Here is an 18,023-nt window from a genome sequence, read left to right on the forward strand (position 1 = left end):
AGACCTCCAGAATGACTGATTGCAATCTTTGACCACCTTGTGGCACCATGTGCCATGTTCAGTAATTTCTTGAACACTTTCAGGGATGGTGATTCCACACCCTCCATGGGCAGCCCATTGCAATGCTTAACCACTCTTTCAGTGAAGAAGTTCTTCCTGAGGTCCAGTTTGTACCTACCCTGGTGCAGCTTGAGGCTGTGTCCTCTCATCCTGTCGTTGGTTCCCTGGGAGAAGTGACAGACCCTCACCAGAGTTGCAGAGAGCAAGGAAGTCTCTCCTGAGCCTGTTTTTTTCTGGGATAAACAATCTCAGCTCCCTTGGCCACTCCTCATTGACTTGCCCACCAGGCCCTTCATTAGCTTCATTGTCCTTCTCTGGACTCACCAACACCTCAATGTCTTCACTGAACTGGGGGGCCCTGAACTGGACACAGGACTCAAGGTGGGGCTTCCCCAGTGCCAAGCACAGCAGTGCAATCATTGCCCTGGTCCTACTGGCCACACTATTGCTCTTACAAGCCATGATGCCATCAGTCTTCTTGATCACCTGGGCACAGCTGCTATCACCAGCCACCCCTGTTCCTTTCCCACTGGGACACTTTCCAGCCATTTTACCCCAGCTTGTAGCACTGCCTGGGGTTATTGTGGCTGAAATGTGGGACACAGCACTTGGTCTTGTTGAACCTCATTCCGCTGGCCTCCCACCATTGATCCAGCCTATCCAGATCCTTCAGCAGACCCTTCCTGCCTTCCAGCAGATCAACATTCCCAGCATACTTGACATTATCTATGAGCTTACTGAGGGTTCATGCAATAAGACACATAGTACAAATAAATCCTATCCCAACAGGAATAAAAAACGCCATGGGAAATATAAACATCAAGTCTGTAGAGTGTGAATAACTCAACAGGAATACTAACAGTAAAGCAATGACACATACACTCTATCTTGAAACAGAAAACTAGACCAAAACCTCCTCATGTCTTCTGAATTATAAGGAAGGGATCCATCCCATTTGGCTTTTGTCATATGACATATAAGTATATGTAGTTAATCTGGTCAATTTGGGCATTGTTAAAGTCAATGCAGAGTAACTGGTCAAGATCCTGAGTCATTTGACCTGTATATATACATAAATAATTATATGTCTCTGTGTGTGTATAAATAAAAACATATTCACATACATATATTACAGAATAATAATATATGTATTATTATATATAATATGTAATTATTATTATATATATAGGCAATAGGGTGAGAAGAACTGCTCTCCAAAGGGACTTGTTCCTCCCCACTGCCTGCCTGAGGCACAGATATGTGCATTCATCTAGGTGAAACTCATCTTACCCAGCTGAGCATGGCTAAAATGAGGCAGAAGAATATCCAGAATATTGCAAATTCCCAATAATACAAGAACATGTCAAGTATTATGTGTGCTTGAGCCTGTCCTCAAGATGCCTTTGTGCTGGGCTCTCTCACTCTCTGCAGCTACAAAAGGAGCTGTCAAATTAATTGGCTGCCATGATCTGCATCATCCTTGTCTGAGCTGGAGGAATGATACAGGAACTGTCATGGAAGGCACAAATCCAAAATAATTGGGAAGAGGGGAGTGATGATGAGGAATGCATCTATATAGGAAACCATAAAAGAATCCAGTCAGATTTTTCAGCTGCAGTGGGGTGAAGGGGTTTAATTTCCAAGGGGAACAATTTGAGGAGAAAAGTGTGCCTGTGCTTTACCCATCGAGGTGGGGAAGAGGCAGGGGGACATCAGGTGTCCAGCAAAGCTGCTCTGTTTGTGGGGAGGATGGTGTGTGGGCTGAAATGACAGTGTCACCATTCAGTGTGCTTGGGAGAATGGTCCATATGTACTCCTGGTGGCTTGGGAGGGGCTGCAGTTAGATTAGAAACACATCTGCTGTGTGGTAGGAGGAGGAGAAGTGGGTTTGGGAAGCAGTTTCAGGCAGGGCTCTTTCCCCAGCAGTCAGTGATGGGGTGCAGTCCTCCTACCAGCACTCTGTAGTATCAGTGGTATTTTTGCCCCAACGTCTGGGAGGAATGACGAGGAGAACTCCATCTTATCACAGGCTAATTAATTACTTTATTATACTATATTATTCTATATTATATTACACTACATCTAAACTGAATCTGCACAAAGCACTCAACTCAACTGCCCAGCATCTCGTGACTGTCTGCTGACCCACAGTCTGCACACACACCTGGCCCTGACAGGCCAAGGAAACACAACACCATCACTTTGGGTAAGCAATCTCCACACTGCATTCTACTTTGGCACAACACAGGAGCAGCAAATGTGATAAGAATTGTTTTGATCACTCTTTTCTCTGCTTCTCTCACTGCTTCTCTCAGGTTCAGAGAATGTGAATCCCACACTGTAGGTGGAAAGTCATGCTGTCCCCATAAGAGTTGAGCTGTAACATCTTCTGCCACCTTCACACATTGGATTTTTGTCCAGGCTTCCTCCTCATTTGCCACTGCTGGTCTTGGGGTCGCTGGTACAATCTGGTTTCTTCAGTGGCAAGTCATTAATTTCACAAATTTGCATCTGAATGCCACAATTCCCTGAGAAGTCTTCCCTACAACATGAAAAACACTTTACTACAGATGGGAAAATGCAAGTTTTCTATGGCTTCTTCTATATTTACTATGAGAAACAACAGAGTATTTTTGCAGAAGACACCATTTGGGGTCTCAGTTACTCTTTCATTTGTCAGTTACTATTTCATCTGGCATTGGTTATTTCACCTTTGTTCCACCTCAGAGCCAGTACAAATGTAGATCATTCCTGACACTTTGTCACATAGCACATTTTCAGAAATCCTACAATGGCCCAGGCAATCTGCACTGTGGTTGACTACCTTCACTAAAGCATGTTTCAAAGCATTGTTTATGCTTTAGATGGCTTTATCCAGCCATGAATTGACAAAAATCCACTTCTAATGTGGTTTCATGAGGTCCTCCCTTCCCACTTTTCAAGAAAAATCCCCATTCAGCTAAGAAGCAGCAGTGATTAGTAAGGAACATGAAGAGAAACAGGATGAGGATGAGGATTAGCAAAGAGAGAGGAGAAGAGGAGAATTCCCAAATGTTAAATAGGAGCATCTTGGCTTAACTAGGAAGGGGAGCCTGTGAACAGGAACAGCCTCGGTGTATCTCAGTGTAGTAACAGAAACAGGGAGGAGGCCAGACTGAAATAAATCTGAAGTACAAAGTTGTCATGACACAACTGTGAAATTAGGGGGATGTAAGAAACAAAATTACGTGGCTGTGGTAGTAGATCCTCCCCCACACTTCCCACAGTTTGGCCAGAGAGAAAAAACTGATTGCATAATCTATCTGAAACAACTATTTGCATGGGTAACCTTAATTTTCCCACAAAGTTAATATCTCACCCATTAAATGAACTGCCATTCTCAGTTCCACAATGGTTGGGACAAAGACTGCTTTTTAGAATTACAGAATCACAGAATGATTTGGGTTGGAAGGGATCTTAAAGCCCATCTCATTCCATCCCCCTGCCATGGGCAGGGACACCTTCCACTATCCCAGGTTGCTCCAAACTCCATCCAGCCTGGCCTGGGACACTTCCAGGGATGAGGAGTCCACAACCTCTCTGGCAAAATCTCTGTTCTGAGATTTTTTTATTTCAAAAGCTCTGATTCCTCATTTTCTTGTGCCAGTATTTAACAGTTGAATCAGACAATCCCAAAATCCAGGGTCATATTTAACACCAAAGATGTCCAGAAACCTAAGCAGTACAATACAGAGAGGCTGATCCAGTTGATAACTCTTCCACCTCTAGGGATTTTTTGGTCAGATTTCACATTTTCCTCATTGTGTCCCACTTACCTTATTGGCTGCTTGGTGAGTCACACAAAGGCAATGGGAATGATAAGCAGAACAAACCAGATAGCTGTAAAACCTAAAAATCAGTATGGTTAGCACCCGGAGTTATCTTAATTATTACATTTACTCCAGCTGGGAGAAACAGCCAAGATCAGGGATAGGGTCTCATCTTGCCCCTCTGCCCAGAGGCAGGAATTCTTCCATGTTTCCCCATTGCTCCCAGGACCCAATCAACTAGAGATTGACCACAGTCAAATAACCAGGGACTGCTGATGTTGTGGTCTCTGGAGGAGTTTGCAAAACTCCTCCTTCCCTTCCTTCACCTCACTCCATTATTCCTTCTCACCATAATGTGCACTATGGTTTTCAACAGACTCCAGCTGGAATCAAGAGCCCTTGTGCAAAGTCTTGAGCATGTGCACGGTCGGACATAATTTCTATTTCATCAGCTAATGGCTGAGTAGAAGATGGGGAAGGGGAAGAAGAAAATCCCTTCAGACTGATCTAAATGCACCGGTGTAGCTGTGAAGAAATGTTCTATTTGCCCATCTTTTTTTATTCCTTTGAAAATGTGAAAGAATCTCAGCATTTAAATATTTACTTTTTTTTTCTGCTTTTTTTCCAGTTGAAGTGATTCACAGAAAGTCTCAGAGAAGAATCTGAAGATGGGTCCATTTAAAAAAACAGACTTTTGGTTGATCTGTTTTCTTTTACATTCCTTCCAAATATTTGAAAACTTCTTTATAAAAGCTTAAGTGCTTAGACAATCTGTTTATACTGTCTTTACTAACTGCTCACACAATACATGGATATAGATTTGTCTTGCAGCATATTTAGTAGCTCTTCTAACAGAAATGGATCTCTTTGGAATAGAATGACAAACTGAAAGACCAGCTAAGTGCTCTGGGTGGTGAAGTGTTTAATAAAATGGCATACCTGTCACTGGCAGTGTCCCTGATGAGGAAGGGAAAGAGGACAGAAGGCTCAAACCTATGGAGAGAGAGAAATTATTGATTTTTGTATCAATTTGCACTTCTGATGAAGAGCACCAGAGCTGTGATGAGGACAGAGTCAGGCAAAGAATCAGCTCATTCCAGCACCAAAGCAGTTCCAAGGATGGAGTCTGACAGTTCTCCCTCTGCACAGAACACTTTAAAATTGCCATGTTTGTTTCTTGGCCATCAATAGAACTTTCCAGCCTGGATACCAACATATCTGCTGACCTCATACCTGTAAATGGTGGGCATAAAGTGAACTAGAATGGGATCCATCTAAGATCTTTACTTCATATAAGACTGGAAGGATGACTTTCAAGCTTGAAAACATAGCTTCAACCAGGACCTGGTTTTGTCCAGAAATGTAAGCTAAACCTTTCCCTGGTGCAAGAAATAAATTGAATTTCTCTCTTATCCTGAAAAGGAAGCTCTGAACTTGCTCCTATATGGGGCAAGATTTTTAACAAGACGTCCTGTAATAGTGGCTTCCTTATAATTTTTTTATGCTGAATGCTGAAGGAGAGCTGAGAAAGTTCCAGCCTCATTACAGACATCAGATCATAATAAATACAAAGGCAACACTTTAGGGGAATAAACATTTGGTGCTCTATTTGCAAGGACCTGACCTTCCTGAGGTTTGGAAGCATTTTGCAGGAAACTAAAATTAGTGTTTCATTAAATTTAAGTCCAAAGGGGCGTCTTTTGTAATCCAGCCCCATATTTTTCACAATCCCAATTTAAAAATTCTAAAATATTTGTAATTTTTAAATAGATGTAATTCCAATAGGCTGTATTATTTTCTATGACTGGTTTGTTGATGGGCTATATCTATCATAGCAAGAAATTATTTTATCTTGATATCACCAAGTGAAATTTTCAATGGTGTCATGATGGGAAAGACCAGACACAATATTGTGACTTCTGTACCAGGAACACTCTGAACCAGACACCACAGGGGAATAGATCTATGAAATAGGGGAGAAGATGCTGGGCTGATGCTGAAATAATGTGTACAGTGGTCTGGTATGGTCACAAGGGCAGGAATGACAAAATAGGCTGAATTTCTCACTGACAGCCATTCATTTTACAGATATAAAAGCCACAGCAAACTTTCATAAAGCAGAAATCTGTACATTTTCCTGGAAATGTGTGGAGTTTCTCCCGTGAGTAGGGACACCTATTTCATGGTTTCTTCCCAAGGGATTGAGTGAAGGAATCTGTCTGTGTATATTATGATCATTTCAATGGTAAGTTACATTTGACTCCTAATCAATAATATTTCTTTTGTTGGTTTTAATATAGGTATCTTGATACAGTTTTATATTATGCTATAATCTGCTAGTAGTTATTTTAATTTTATATTGGGTAGGAAGTAATTCTGATTAAAGTCTTTTGTGTTACCTCCTGTTCATTTATCTTAATAAACAACTCCTTTTTATATAAATACATCTGATTTACCATCAACAGAACTTGCAGGACAGAGTGATTCCTTAAATTTAAACTGTTGACAAAATCTGAGGCTAAGGAAGGATTTGCCTTCATTTCAACCCCTTTCTGTGAAGGTGTTTAAACACACAAGGAAGTTCTTTCTTCCCCTCAGTGGCAGAGCTTCCTTAATAAGTTTTTTGAAGCTTCCACTCTCCCCACGACAGCTGGGGGGTCTGAACCCCCATGAGCAGGTCAGCACATTGCTGTGGTGTAATCACAACCATCTTACCTGGCCCAATGGTCTGTGGTGGCCACTGGTTGCTGTCATTGGTGCATCTCATATCAAGGGGGGTCCAGAAGGTTTTGCCATTCCCTTCCTTGCACGTCCTGCTGCCAAAGGTGGGGGGTCTCTTATCATAACCTGTCTGGCATTTGAAATGTAAGACTTGTCCCACGTAATGCTTTTGGGGCAGCCTTATGGAGGCATGTGGAATAGTCTTGGGAGGACCACAGAAATCTGTGGGAGCACAAGGCAGCACATGGTTAAAGCAGACAGATTTTACATGCTGCTTCTGTTCTTGAAAATCTTAGAAAATATAGACAGGCAGGACATAGCAAGCCTTTCTAATTCTTGGTTAGGATGTCAAATACTCATTTGCTTATATTGTATCACCTGATTTAGCTAACATATTACATAAATAGTTTCTTTCCCTCTGCCTGCAAAATAATTAAATATTATTCACCATTTTTACACTACTTCCATGGAAATTAGCAGGAGAAATACTGAATGAGCTCTTATTTACCTTTTGGTTTGGACTCTGAAAGGTCTTCTTGCTTCTGGGGTGCAGTGCTCATTTGTTCTGTTTCTGGCTTCTGTGTAAGTTCTAACTCCATCATTGAGGACAAATTTTTCATATCTGTGGAGAAGTGACATTTGTTGAGTTACAGCAGGACAAATACCAGAACAAAGGGCCAGAGCACCCAAGCTTCTAGAGGTTGGATAAAACTGTTTCAAGTTCTAACTTAGAAAAATAAGCACAAAAGATCTTTTGTTAATGTTTTATGCCAAGTTACACATGGAGGAGAAACACCTCTATGTATAGGAAAAAAAACAACACTCACTCACCAAAGCATTCAAATGGTTGGTATTTCCAAACAGCACCCTGCTGTTCAATCTTACACTGAATTCCTAGGTATGCACTAGCTCTTCTGCCATAGCCAGGGTCACACTCATAGTACAGTTTGGTCTGTGGTGGATACATGTCAGCAGTAACATCAGCAAATTCAGTTGGTGGAAGAAGTGGGCATTCACCTGCAAATAGAAAGCCTGAGAATCAGGACAGCCTGGCACTTTACTTTAGGGATCAAGGACTGCCCCGTTTCTCAATACCAGACATGTCCAGCAGATGGACAACATGAAACATTTTCTTAATGAAGAATCATTATTATCAACACTTTCTTAATGAAGCTGTACCACCAGAGTGTGCAGCCCTCAGTCTATGGGGAGAGGCACAATAGGCAAAAGTAAGCAATTAAGAGTTGCAATTGTCTATAAGCAAACAATGGGAATGGGCATAGACTCTCAGTTCTGTCTGAGGACACCAAAGAGCAGTTTACTGTGAAATAAGTTTGCAAACCTAAATATAACTCATCCCAAAACAAAGACGTGAAGTGTTGTGTCATCAGCAAATCAAATATAAATATACTTCTCAATCAGTTGGAAAAATTAAGTTAGATCATTTCAGTGCACTTGAAAAGCCTGCTCAAGCTGAGTTGGGGACCCAGAGGTTGATAAAGGCACTACTTAATGATTATTTAAGGCCTAAAGGCTGAGAAATTAAAAGATCAAATTGTCTGGTTGCACCAGGCCTGGCACTCTGGATCTTTGGGTGCATGATCCGTGGTCCTTTATGCTTATGCACAACAGCAACAGCTATCAGGACTGAAATTTCTTAGTCATCATATCCTCACACTTTCTGCAGCCATAATTAATGCAGCCTTAGCAACCAGCAGGTATGACTGCCAAAGGCCCACAAGTCCCTGATAGCTGTTCATCATTTGGTGTCTGCCCTTGACTCCCAAAGTGGTTTCTCCTTGAAAGACCAATAGCAACTCAACCTGTGACTCCCAGCCCCAGCCCTGCAATGCCCATTTCTTTCATTTCCTCACTTTCATATTTTCTACCCTTTTTACTTTACATTGTCTTGCTGTTTAGTAAGTCACAAAGTTTGAAGAAGGCAAGAACGAAAGGTATGTGAGCAGTTTAACAGCTAATCTGCATAAGGGTTGTTTTAATCCCCTTGTACCTTTGTGTTATCAAAGGCTTTGCCTTGTAAACGACATCAGACTGTGGCTTTGAGAGAAGCGACTGCACCCGAAATAGTTAACCACATGGTTTACCACAGACTGTCAGGGTGATTAAAATTAAAGAGTTATCAGATCAGCAGCAAGTTGAGATCATGTACTCTCACTTTCCCTGAAAGCTAAAAGCTTGTTTCCCTCAAGACTTCAAAAGCCTCTTTGAAGCAGATTGCAGATCTGAATCTCAGCATAAGGCACTCCAACCTACAAGTCCTTAGCCTCTTCTTAAGAAAACCCACAACATTTAACCGACTCATCATAAAGGGCAAACGTTCTTTTAATTGATGATCAGATATTGGGTTCTTCTGAACTTGCAAACATCAGACAGGGATTGTGCAGAAATGGTGCACCTGGGAGAAGGTGAACATCCACATTGCAGCTGGATCATACACAATCTTCCTTGGATCCAGCCTTTTAATTTCATCCACATTGCTCAAGTTCTTGTCTTCTCACATCTAAATAACTGCAGTATCTTCTCTGACCTTTACAACCATATTCCTTTCTCTGATCCAAAACGAATTTTGGAAGAGGAATTTCCCAGGTCTTGGTGTGACCTTGTGCCTGCTTCCCTTTGACTTTTAACTGCTTCATTGTCACATAAAATATTTTGCTCCCATTTTCAAGAACCTTCTCCTTTGCAACCATCATAACCTTCTGAAACACTAGCTTCTCCCATACTTCTCACCAATGTGTTTGATCAAAGTTGTCAACTTTTGGGTTTATTGTTGTACCTCACACTGGGAGGAGCTGTGAATGTATACAGATATTGCAAAATATCCTTTACCATGACTCTCTTAATTGTCTCTAAATATCTTATATATCTTCAGAAGTGCTTCTCTTTATGTGTTTTTTACTCCACTTTCTAGAAAAAGTAGGCACTCGGCATGTAACCCATGCACCCTCCTGCCAGGCAGTTTTAGGGAGTAAAAAGATCCTCCCTGAGCCTTCTTTTCTCCAGGCTGAGCTCTCCCAGATCCCTCAGCCTCTCCTCATCACACCTGTGCTCCACTGCCCTTCTCTGGACCTGTTCCAGCATCTCCATGTCTTTCTTCTGTTTCATGTCGTGGCACCTCCTGGAATAGTTTGGGAAAACTGCAGAGAGGATGCAGACCTAGTGAGGTCTGGACCATACTGACCTCTCAAGTGAATTGTGCCTAAAACTTCATTCCATCTTTGTGCCCAAGGAAACTACATGGTTTGCCCCTAAAATCAACATCCTTGCTGTCTGAGTGGGGAAAATAGCCAAGGGATTGGAAAAATCCAGGGAGTAGAAAATGGCAGGGTAGATTTTTTTTCTTCACCAGATTTCTGACTTTTTTCATTTTTAGGGAAGATTAGCTTTATTTTGGGGGGTTTTTTGTTGTTTTGCACCTTGCTGGTAATTAGCCAATCAACTTGTTTGAGTTGGCATGATATGAAAATGTCAATCTTTTAAAAGGCTTAATCTTTTAAAAGGCCAGCACATCTGGGCATAACCTGCCTCACAGTCTGTGGTGTTCTGCACAGCTCAGCTTTCCCTGGATTCTGCATCCCTCCACAGCTGTTCCAGTGCTGCCCTCCTGCTACTACTGGTTTGAAATACTGCCCTCACAATACTTTGAGATGCCTTGTTGTTCTGTTTGCCTCCTCATTTTCCCTTTGCACTTATTCCAATTTTTCATCCCAATGACAAGGTGTTGTCTGCCACTATTTACTTCTCTTGCTGTCCTGATGTTCACTGTTCTCTCATTCCTTCATCCACAAAATTCATCAGCCCCTACCAACTATCCTCACTTCCCACACCCCAGAAGTGTCCTGGGACTCCATTTCTCTGCACTTAGATGTAGTAAATGGGCCAAACAGATAGGCTGGTGTAATTGTGTTCACAGGGATTTAGCCTTTCTGTCAGTTGCAGAATTATGAGAACACTTAGCTCTCCTAAGGCAGATGGGAATTTCTGATTCTCCCCATATTCATGGATTTTTGGTGCCTACAGCATTTGTGGAAGTTCTAGAGGTGATTTCAATTATTATGATGGAGTGGATGGAGACAAACCTTGGAATTAAGAGACTTGTGAATTGAGACAATAGACAGCCATGAAACATAGAAGTTAATAAGCAGTTATTGGTTCTGCTGGAGGGTTCCCTAAACTAAGTTTGGAAAGTTTTTTGACATCTGCAAGCCTTGTCATCTGAGCCAACAGATAGGTGTGAGCTAGGGTGTCTGCTGCCATTTGAGATGTCTCAGGGCACCTAGGATTTCCACATGAGCTGTCACATATCACACAGGAGATACTGGAGGGAAAGAAACCCAGCATCTAAATCAGCATCAGCTCTTTCAGATTTCTTCCCTCACGTTTCCCATTCATCTATGTTACTCACCCAACCACAGAACTGCTCTTGGTGGGTGTGCTGGCAGTACCAGTCTTTGTGAAACCCTCCCTCCTGTTTCTCTTCCATGTCTGAGCTGGCAGAGCAGTGAGAGATGAGGCTTTAAAACAACACCTTTAGTCCACAAGAAGTGAGTGTGGAAAATTCGTAACAGGTATTTTTAGTGCTAGGTAAAACACAGACAGTGAGTCACGTCACACTAACCTACACTCAGAATTTCCTCTGTCACGTGGCTGTGTGTCACCAGCACTGACATTATTCTGATCTCAATTTAAAGCAGCAAGGTGCAAAAACAGGACAATTTTCCCCTTACTACAAAGGCAGTAGGATAGGATTGGTAGGAAACTGGATGCTCTGAAGTTTTGGGCAGAAGCAGTGGAAGAAACCAGGTACTGCACACACCTGCCCAGTTCAGAGATGAAGAGCACCTCTCCCCAGAGACAACAACAAATCAAACCAGGTGAAAAATGAAGATACTTCCCCAGCTGTGCCTGAAAAGCTAAATCAGCCCTGGGGATTTATGTGCTGTGAGAAACTGGGCTCTCTAAATGGTGCAGTCTCATGAAGATGAAACTGATACAGGCAAAGCGAAGGAATTGATACCATCAACAGGACTGAAAGGGTAATGAACTTTTTCTTACTTCAAAACTTATCCTCAAAGGATCCTTTATAAAGCAAGCCTCAGCTCTGCAGGATTCTTTTTTCCATTAATGTAATTTATTGCTTAATTGTATTTGTAAGATGGGAATAGATCCCAAAGGTGGGGTTGGGGTACAGACCCCAACTTTATTGTAATTTGCCTGTGAGATTACAATTAACTGTTCCTTAGATTATTGAGAGATTATTTAAAAAAAAAAATTGAGTAATAGTGAGTCTGCAGTAAGTGGCAGAAATACAATGCAGATAAAATGACCAGGCACAAGTTTTAATACAAACAGCAATGGAGGAGAGACCAGCCTTGGGGGGATGGAGGTGGGTTTGAATATTCCTAGCAGTGGAGAACAAGAATGTCCTGTTCTAAGGATCTGGCAGTACAGTCCCTGATGAGTTTGCTGTGCCAGCACACTTTCTCTGTTCAAAAAACAGTGTAAAGTAAAGTGGAATATGAACTATCAGGAGCTCTAGGACCACAGAAAACTGGGTTTGGGAGAAATGCACTTCTCTTACCTCTTTGCTTAATCCTGCTGACCAGATATTTGCATTGCACTGGAATCTAATGCAAAAAATATCCATATACAGTAAAGCTAGAGCATGTTGCACAGTGGATTAAGCTTTGTCATGCTAAGCATAATTTATCCTCAGGAATGTGCCTTCTTAGCTCCTTCTGTGAGAAGTGGAGCTGGGCAAACCTCTCAAGAGCACAGCAGACACCTAATTTACCTTCTCCAAAGCAAAACTTTAAGGTGCTTCTTTCTTTTTATCAGCTGCTGTGGTGGAAGAACATTCTTCCATGCTGACATTGACAATCAGAGTGGTTTACCTGATGCACTGATGGATCTTACACCTGCCCTAGCAGAGAGGCTGGGCTGGGGACTTGAACTCAAAATGTGGAATTGGAAGAGGGAACATTAGCAAAGAAGGAAGAAGAAGGAAAATTAGCCTGGGCACAGTGTACTGCATAGAAATTGCATTAAGTAAACAATGGGGAACATTTGTTTTTGATTCTGGGTGTTTATAACATCCTTGGTTCTGTGGTAAAGCCACGGAGCTCAGACTCTGAATGTAACCATGGCACGTGGTTTTGTAGCAGAACACAGAGCCAAGGTTTGAGAATATCATACATGAAAGCCTTGCTTTGGTGTGTGACACTTCTGCTTAAATAGACAATCTCAGTAGCACACATCTCTTTGATATTTTCATCTAAAAAGAAACAAAAATTGTCTTTTTAAACAACAGCAGAGATACAGATTCTTTCCTTTGTCTGGAATTTTCTCAGCCTTGCTTTTTGTAGGTCTGAAAGAGCAGTAGAGAATATCCTCTCTGAAAATAACTGAATGGTCTAACAAGTGTGTGTCCCAGACTTGGAAAATTGAAAAAAAGGTCTAGTGGGGAAATTTTGATTTCAAATATGCCCTAAGGACTCATCTCACCTGACTTAGAGACAGCATGGTCATGGAACTTTGCCCTGGAGATTTCAAGAATAAGATGGAAATTTTCCGCACATGGCAATGATTTTTCTGATGTCATGCAGGAAGTATTTTTCCACATAGAGAGGGTTCTATATTCTTTATGGGAAGGCTCACACTTTACAAATCAAGAACATCAAGAAAAAGCAACAGATGACAGAGTGCTGCTCCCTTGGCAGGGCTGAGGAACAGGGAGTCAAGTGAGGAAAGTCATGAAAGGACTTTGGAAATGTGAGTTTTGGGGGAAGCATTGGAGGAGATGGAGCAAAGACTGAGTGAGTCACGTTGTTCCAAAATTCAGGACCAAGGTCAGGGAATGGAATCCGTGGGTAGAAAATATCCAGAAGCTGGGCTTTGAAGATAACATTAAAGCAACAGGGAGAACAGGGCAGACAAAGCTGAACATTGAGGAGGTAGGGAGACCAAAATAACAATAATCTGAAGGCAACAGTGAGCAAAGTCAGGAGCAGTGGCTTTCTAGAAGTAGATAGAGTGGATTTTTTTCTGCAATAAAAGGAAAAAGGAGGTAACAATTCCTCCAGCTGAAGAAGCAGGTACTGCAGGATCTCCATCTGGCTGTAATATCTGCTTTCCCTCAGTAGGATCACACTTTTAAAACTTTTTTTTTTACATTTTTTTAACTTGTAGCTGGATATTGAGCCCTTTGTGGCTGAAGGCCACTGTAGCTGAAAGGTTTATAAAGGTATTTGCTCTCTAGTTGACCTTACAAAAATCACTTTTCTGTGTTTGACAACTTTAATGTATTCTGCATTGCATTTTAAATCCATGGGAGCCAGCACTAATATGCAAGTATAATGGGAAAGAAATTCCTCTCATTTACATGACTGAGATCTGGTACTCATCTTGTGTGAATGAAATTCACTTGAATGAATTTCTATCTTTTGTGAGTTTTAATCCTTTCCAGGTTTAAGTTGCAAATCTGTTCATTGTGTGATGAGCAGCAAGATGGAAAGGTTGTAGGAGCACAGCTTTTACCTTGTGTTTGACCCTCACTTCAGGCTTCACCCATTCCTGCAGCTTCTAGGCACTGCTGCTGTGCAGGATAAAGGAGAAAATGTGATGCTGTTCACAGGAAAACCAGCATTTCTCTTCTTTTTAGCACTAAGGTGTAGTTTAATTTTTATTAAAGGAATGATCATCCCTTGCCTTAACTTCCCCAGTCCCCCAGGACTTTTCCCTCCCAAAATACTTTGAGAACTATTAGTGAAGCTGTCCTGTAAAACAAATGGTCTTTATTTCCTTTTCCCTCTAATTATATTTATTCCTGACAGTGCATTTTTACAAACACCATCTAGGGCTGGATGTATTTACAAAACTGAACTTGCAGTGCTGGGACAAGCTGAAAATACTGAGGCAGAATAATAAAAAAAGCTCTGTATGTGCTGAGGCCTGGTTGATTTTTGACCAGTTTGACCCAGCCCCTTTGCTTATGTCTATTCCCAGGTCTCTCTGTTGATCCCCCTAAGGAATTAAATCAACAGGTCTTAGAGCCACAATGCCTTAAGTGTCTCCATGATTAAAATCCCCTAAATTGGTGAAAGGTGGTCTTTCTACCTTACCATATTATTTGCAGGGAGAAATTACAAATATATATGTAGAAATATTATGTTTAAACATTGGGAGAAGCATTGAAAATAAGAATAGGAAGCTGAGGAAAGAAGAGCTTAGAAATACAGTGGGGAATGCAATCTTGTGCATTAAATTCATTCAGTGGTGAATAAAATTACATGAAATAGCATAAAATGCAACTGCTCTGACACCCCTCAGTTTTTTTTCCAAAAAACCAGAACGGTTTCTGATAAACGAGAACTGCCAGAAAAAAAATTTCACAACATGTTCCAGGCAGAGTAATTCAGAAAGTGTGATCTGGGGAACCTGACTCATCCCAGAACTGATCCCACCGATACATCTCTGGCTGAGCAGCTCGTGGTGCTGCTCTTGCACGCAGCACCAAACACTTCCCCTGGGCTCTGGCTCCTCATCTGGCAGTGAAAGGAGAAGGTGCAGCATTTACTGGCAAAATAATGAGAATAAAATCACCTGGGGCTTCAACATTCCTGAAGGTCCTTCCTGCATTAATCAGTTCAGTCATCAGCAACAGACTCTTCCCTTGGGATGGCCAGCCCTGAGGAAAATTCCCAGCCCTGCTAAGGATGATCCATCAGCAGTTACAGTACCAGCATATCTGAGAGCCTGCCTTAGGCTGTGTCTGTTCATACCTCTCAGCCTGGACATCATCATCAGACACAGAAAGAAATATCACATTTATGGAGTGCTGAGAATGGAAGGTTTTTTTGCTCCTGCCTTTGAACAAAGCAGTTTAAATTTAAATACACTAATGCATCACCAGACCATTTCTCAATGCACCCCCTTGTCACAATAAATAAACCAAATCTAAGTAGTTTCACTATTTATAAATGTGTAAAATTATGCTGAATTGGATTAGCTGTCTCCATTCATACTTTATAGGCACTGCTGATTGAAAGGCATGGCTGAAAAAATATTTCATATCTACAGTCCCCAGAGCAAATTTGGATGGTACCTTTTAACTAATACCATTGCCATCAATTTTACCTACAGGGGTGCTGGCATTTCAGTGTCTATTTTTGTTTCCTAAAGTTACAAGCAAAATGGAAAAAGGAAATTCAAAGGGCTGCCTCAGGCTGCTTTGATCTGCCCACTGTTCCAGTGATGGGTTGGAGGATACATACATTAGTCAGACAAAAAATATCCTCTAAAGCTCTGGATTTTCTGCAGTTGACAGTTTGTGGGCACAGAACCCATTTCTCTCATTTCCTTAGAGTAATAAATTCCTTAAGCTCCTTAGCATCTTCCCTTTGCTGAAAGGAGTCAGGATGTTGTGAACACCCTCTAACAACTACCAAAAAACCCAAACCATTTTTTCCCTCCCCAAAAAGTAAAAAGAGTCTTTTACCTGGCCTGTTCCCCTTGATGAATCCAAACAAGAGCCACATCAAAAGCCACTTGAGCTCCATGGGACTTGTCCCCATCTTTTCTCCACGCCTCTTGAGGATGGGGAAGTTTCTCAGAAGTGATGAGCTGTTGCCAGCCAAGCCAAGGAGCTGATTACTGCCTGATGAGGCTGTCTGGGAGCATTACCCACGTGTGCAGCGAGGGGTTTGGTCAGCAAATCATCATTTTGCTGGCTCCACAGGAAAGAACAAAGGCTGCTTTCTGTTCAGGTATTAGTTTGTTATCCAGGAAACCAAAGCCAATGCTCGGTGTGGCGGAGCTTGCCATCCTGTATAGGAAGTGGTTTGACACATCAGAGCTCCTGGCTCCACAGCTCTTTCACATTTCACTACAGCTGAGGTCAGTAGAAGCAGGAAGGCTTTAATAGGTTTGTCCAGGCACTCAGCCCCAAATCTGTGGCTGGACAGGTACTAGAGATGGACCAGGGCTGTGGGATAGATGTCTGGTGTGTGACAATGGATCTCAGGCAGCATCTGTGGGCTCTACCTGCAAAGAAAAGGTTCCATGACTTATCCTTTTTGGTTTTTCAGAGGTCTTCTGTTGCTGATGATAAATCCATACTGCATTTGGTTTGGATGGAAGCATGTGTGCAGTTTCCCTGAATCACAGCTGAGCTTCTGAAGGATGGACAGCTTGATTAAAAAAACAAACAAAAAACATGAGGGTGAGGCTGCCAGGTTTGGAAAAGGTTTCCCTTGCTCCTAAATTGTCTGGGTGTGACATGCTTCAGTAAAATTTTTGCAAATGCCAGTGGAAAACTAGAAATTACCAAGGAAGTATCATACTTTATGTAGCTTTCATTCAGCCATTTACACAGAAATTATTTTCTGTTAGTAACTAAAGAATTAATTGGGATAGACTATAGAAAAAAACAGATTTAAACTATCTGTGGTATTCTATCATGATTATTACATGCTGGGCATTTATTTCTCATTTTACAAATCCTCAGTGAATTAAATCTTCTTAACAGGCAAGCTAAGGAATAGATGCAATACATTTTCAACTGCTGCTATGGCAGTATCCACCTTTCTCCTGATAAATCTCCCTTTGCTCTTTCCATGAGAGATTTTGTGCAGCTTTGTGATGCAGGTGACAAATCCTCCTGCAGGGTTTGCCAGCTGTGAGGCTTTGCCAGGAGATTACTTCTCAAATCCAAATGCAACAGGGCATGGAGAACAAGTCAGATTTCTGAAGCAACTGCTGTGGGTAAAATGCTCTGCTCACCCCAGGGCTGCTTCATGCTCCACAGCATTTACTGCCTTTGCTTCAGTATCAAATCATCTTCCATATTTAACAGTGTAATAGGAAAAGCTCATGCCAAAGCCCTCTGAAGGACTTAAAAAAGTTTCACTCCTGAAAAATCTGTCTGAAAGTCTTAGACCCCAATCCTTCACCTTTTTCCAAGATGCCTGGAGATATGTAACTGCCTGAACCCAGCAGTCATTTGGACTGGTGAAATATATTTATTATGTTGCCTGGAAAGAAATCCCAAACTTTTTATCCTTTTCTTACTAAATACAGTGTCTGTTCTTTGGAGGTGAAGGCATTTACTTGCCAACATCTTCAATTTCTTGCTTGCTTTAACTATTAAATTCCATAGGTATTTTAATGATGGACACAGAGATGAGGGATGTTTTCTGCAGTTCTCCATCCAGCTCAATCTTTCATGCAGCCATTTGTTTTTATCAGAACAGGTGAGTTTTTATCCAGGAATAAGTGGAAAGCACAGTCAGTTGTACTGGAATGAATGGTGACTTCAGGTGGCTCATTGCTCATTGCTACAAACACAGATTGCATGAGAAAGACCTGTAAGTCAGCATTTACACCTCTTAAAGGTCAGAAAAAACGGTTGTGGTT

The 18,023-nt window shown here is 41.6% G+C and overlaps 1 protein-coding gene across 1 annotated transcript; it reads right to left on the minus strand.

The window, feature by feature from the left end:
• Nucleotides 1-2,080: 2,080 nt before the first annotated feature.
• LOC103822517 (interleukin-2 receptor subunit alpha-like) lies at nucleotides 2,081-16,392 on the minus strand. Its single transcript, XM_018922387.3, has 7 exons — nucleotides 16,108-16,392; nucleotides 7,422-7,607; nucleotides 7,099-7,212; nucleotides 6,585-6,812; nucleotides 4,809-4,862; nucleotides 3,876-3,948; nucleotides 2,081-2,602 (listed from the first exon to the last, which is right to left on the minus strand). Exons 1-6 carry the CDS (start codon nucleotides 16,181-16,183, stop codon nucleotides 3,896-3,898), a joined length of 711 nt encoding a protein of 236 aa, XP_018777932.2. The 5' UTR covers nucleotides 16,184-16,392; the 3' UTR covers nucleotides 2,081-2,602; nucleotides 3,876-3,895.
• Between the last annotated feature and the right edge of the window lie 1,631 nt (nucleotides 16,393-18,023).

Source organism: Serinus canaria, chromosome 1A, assembly GCF_022539315.1.
Source record: "Serinus canaria isolate serCan28SL12 chromosome 1A, serCan2020, whole genome shotgun sequence".
Lineage (NCBI taxonomy): Eukaryota > Metazoa > Chordata > Aves > Passeriformes > Fringillidae > Serinus > Serinus canaria.

What these genes read in the sequence shown, in the direction of transcription:
- LOC103822517 (XM_018922387.3), bottom strand. Translation starts at nt 16,183, where the DNA reads ATGGGGACAAGTCCCATGGAGCTCAAGTGGCTTTTGATGTGGCTCTTG. An exon ending in CATCAAGGGGAACAGGCCAG is followed by an intron (nt 7,608 to 16,107) that starts GTAAAAGACTCT and finishes TTCTATTTGCAG; the next exon opens with GTGAATGCCCACTTCTTCCA. An exon ending in ACCACAGACCATTGGGCCAG is followed by an intron (nt 4,863 to 6,584) that starts GTAAGATGGTTG and finishes CTCTCTCCATAG; the next exon opens with GTTTGAGCCTTCTGTCCTCT.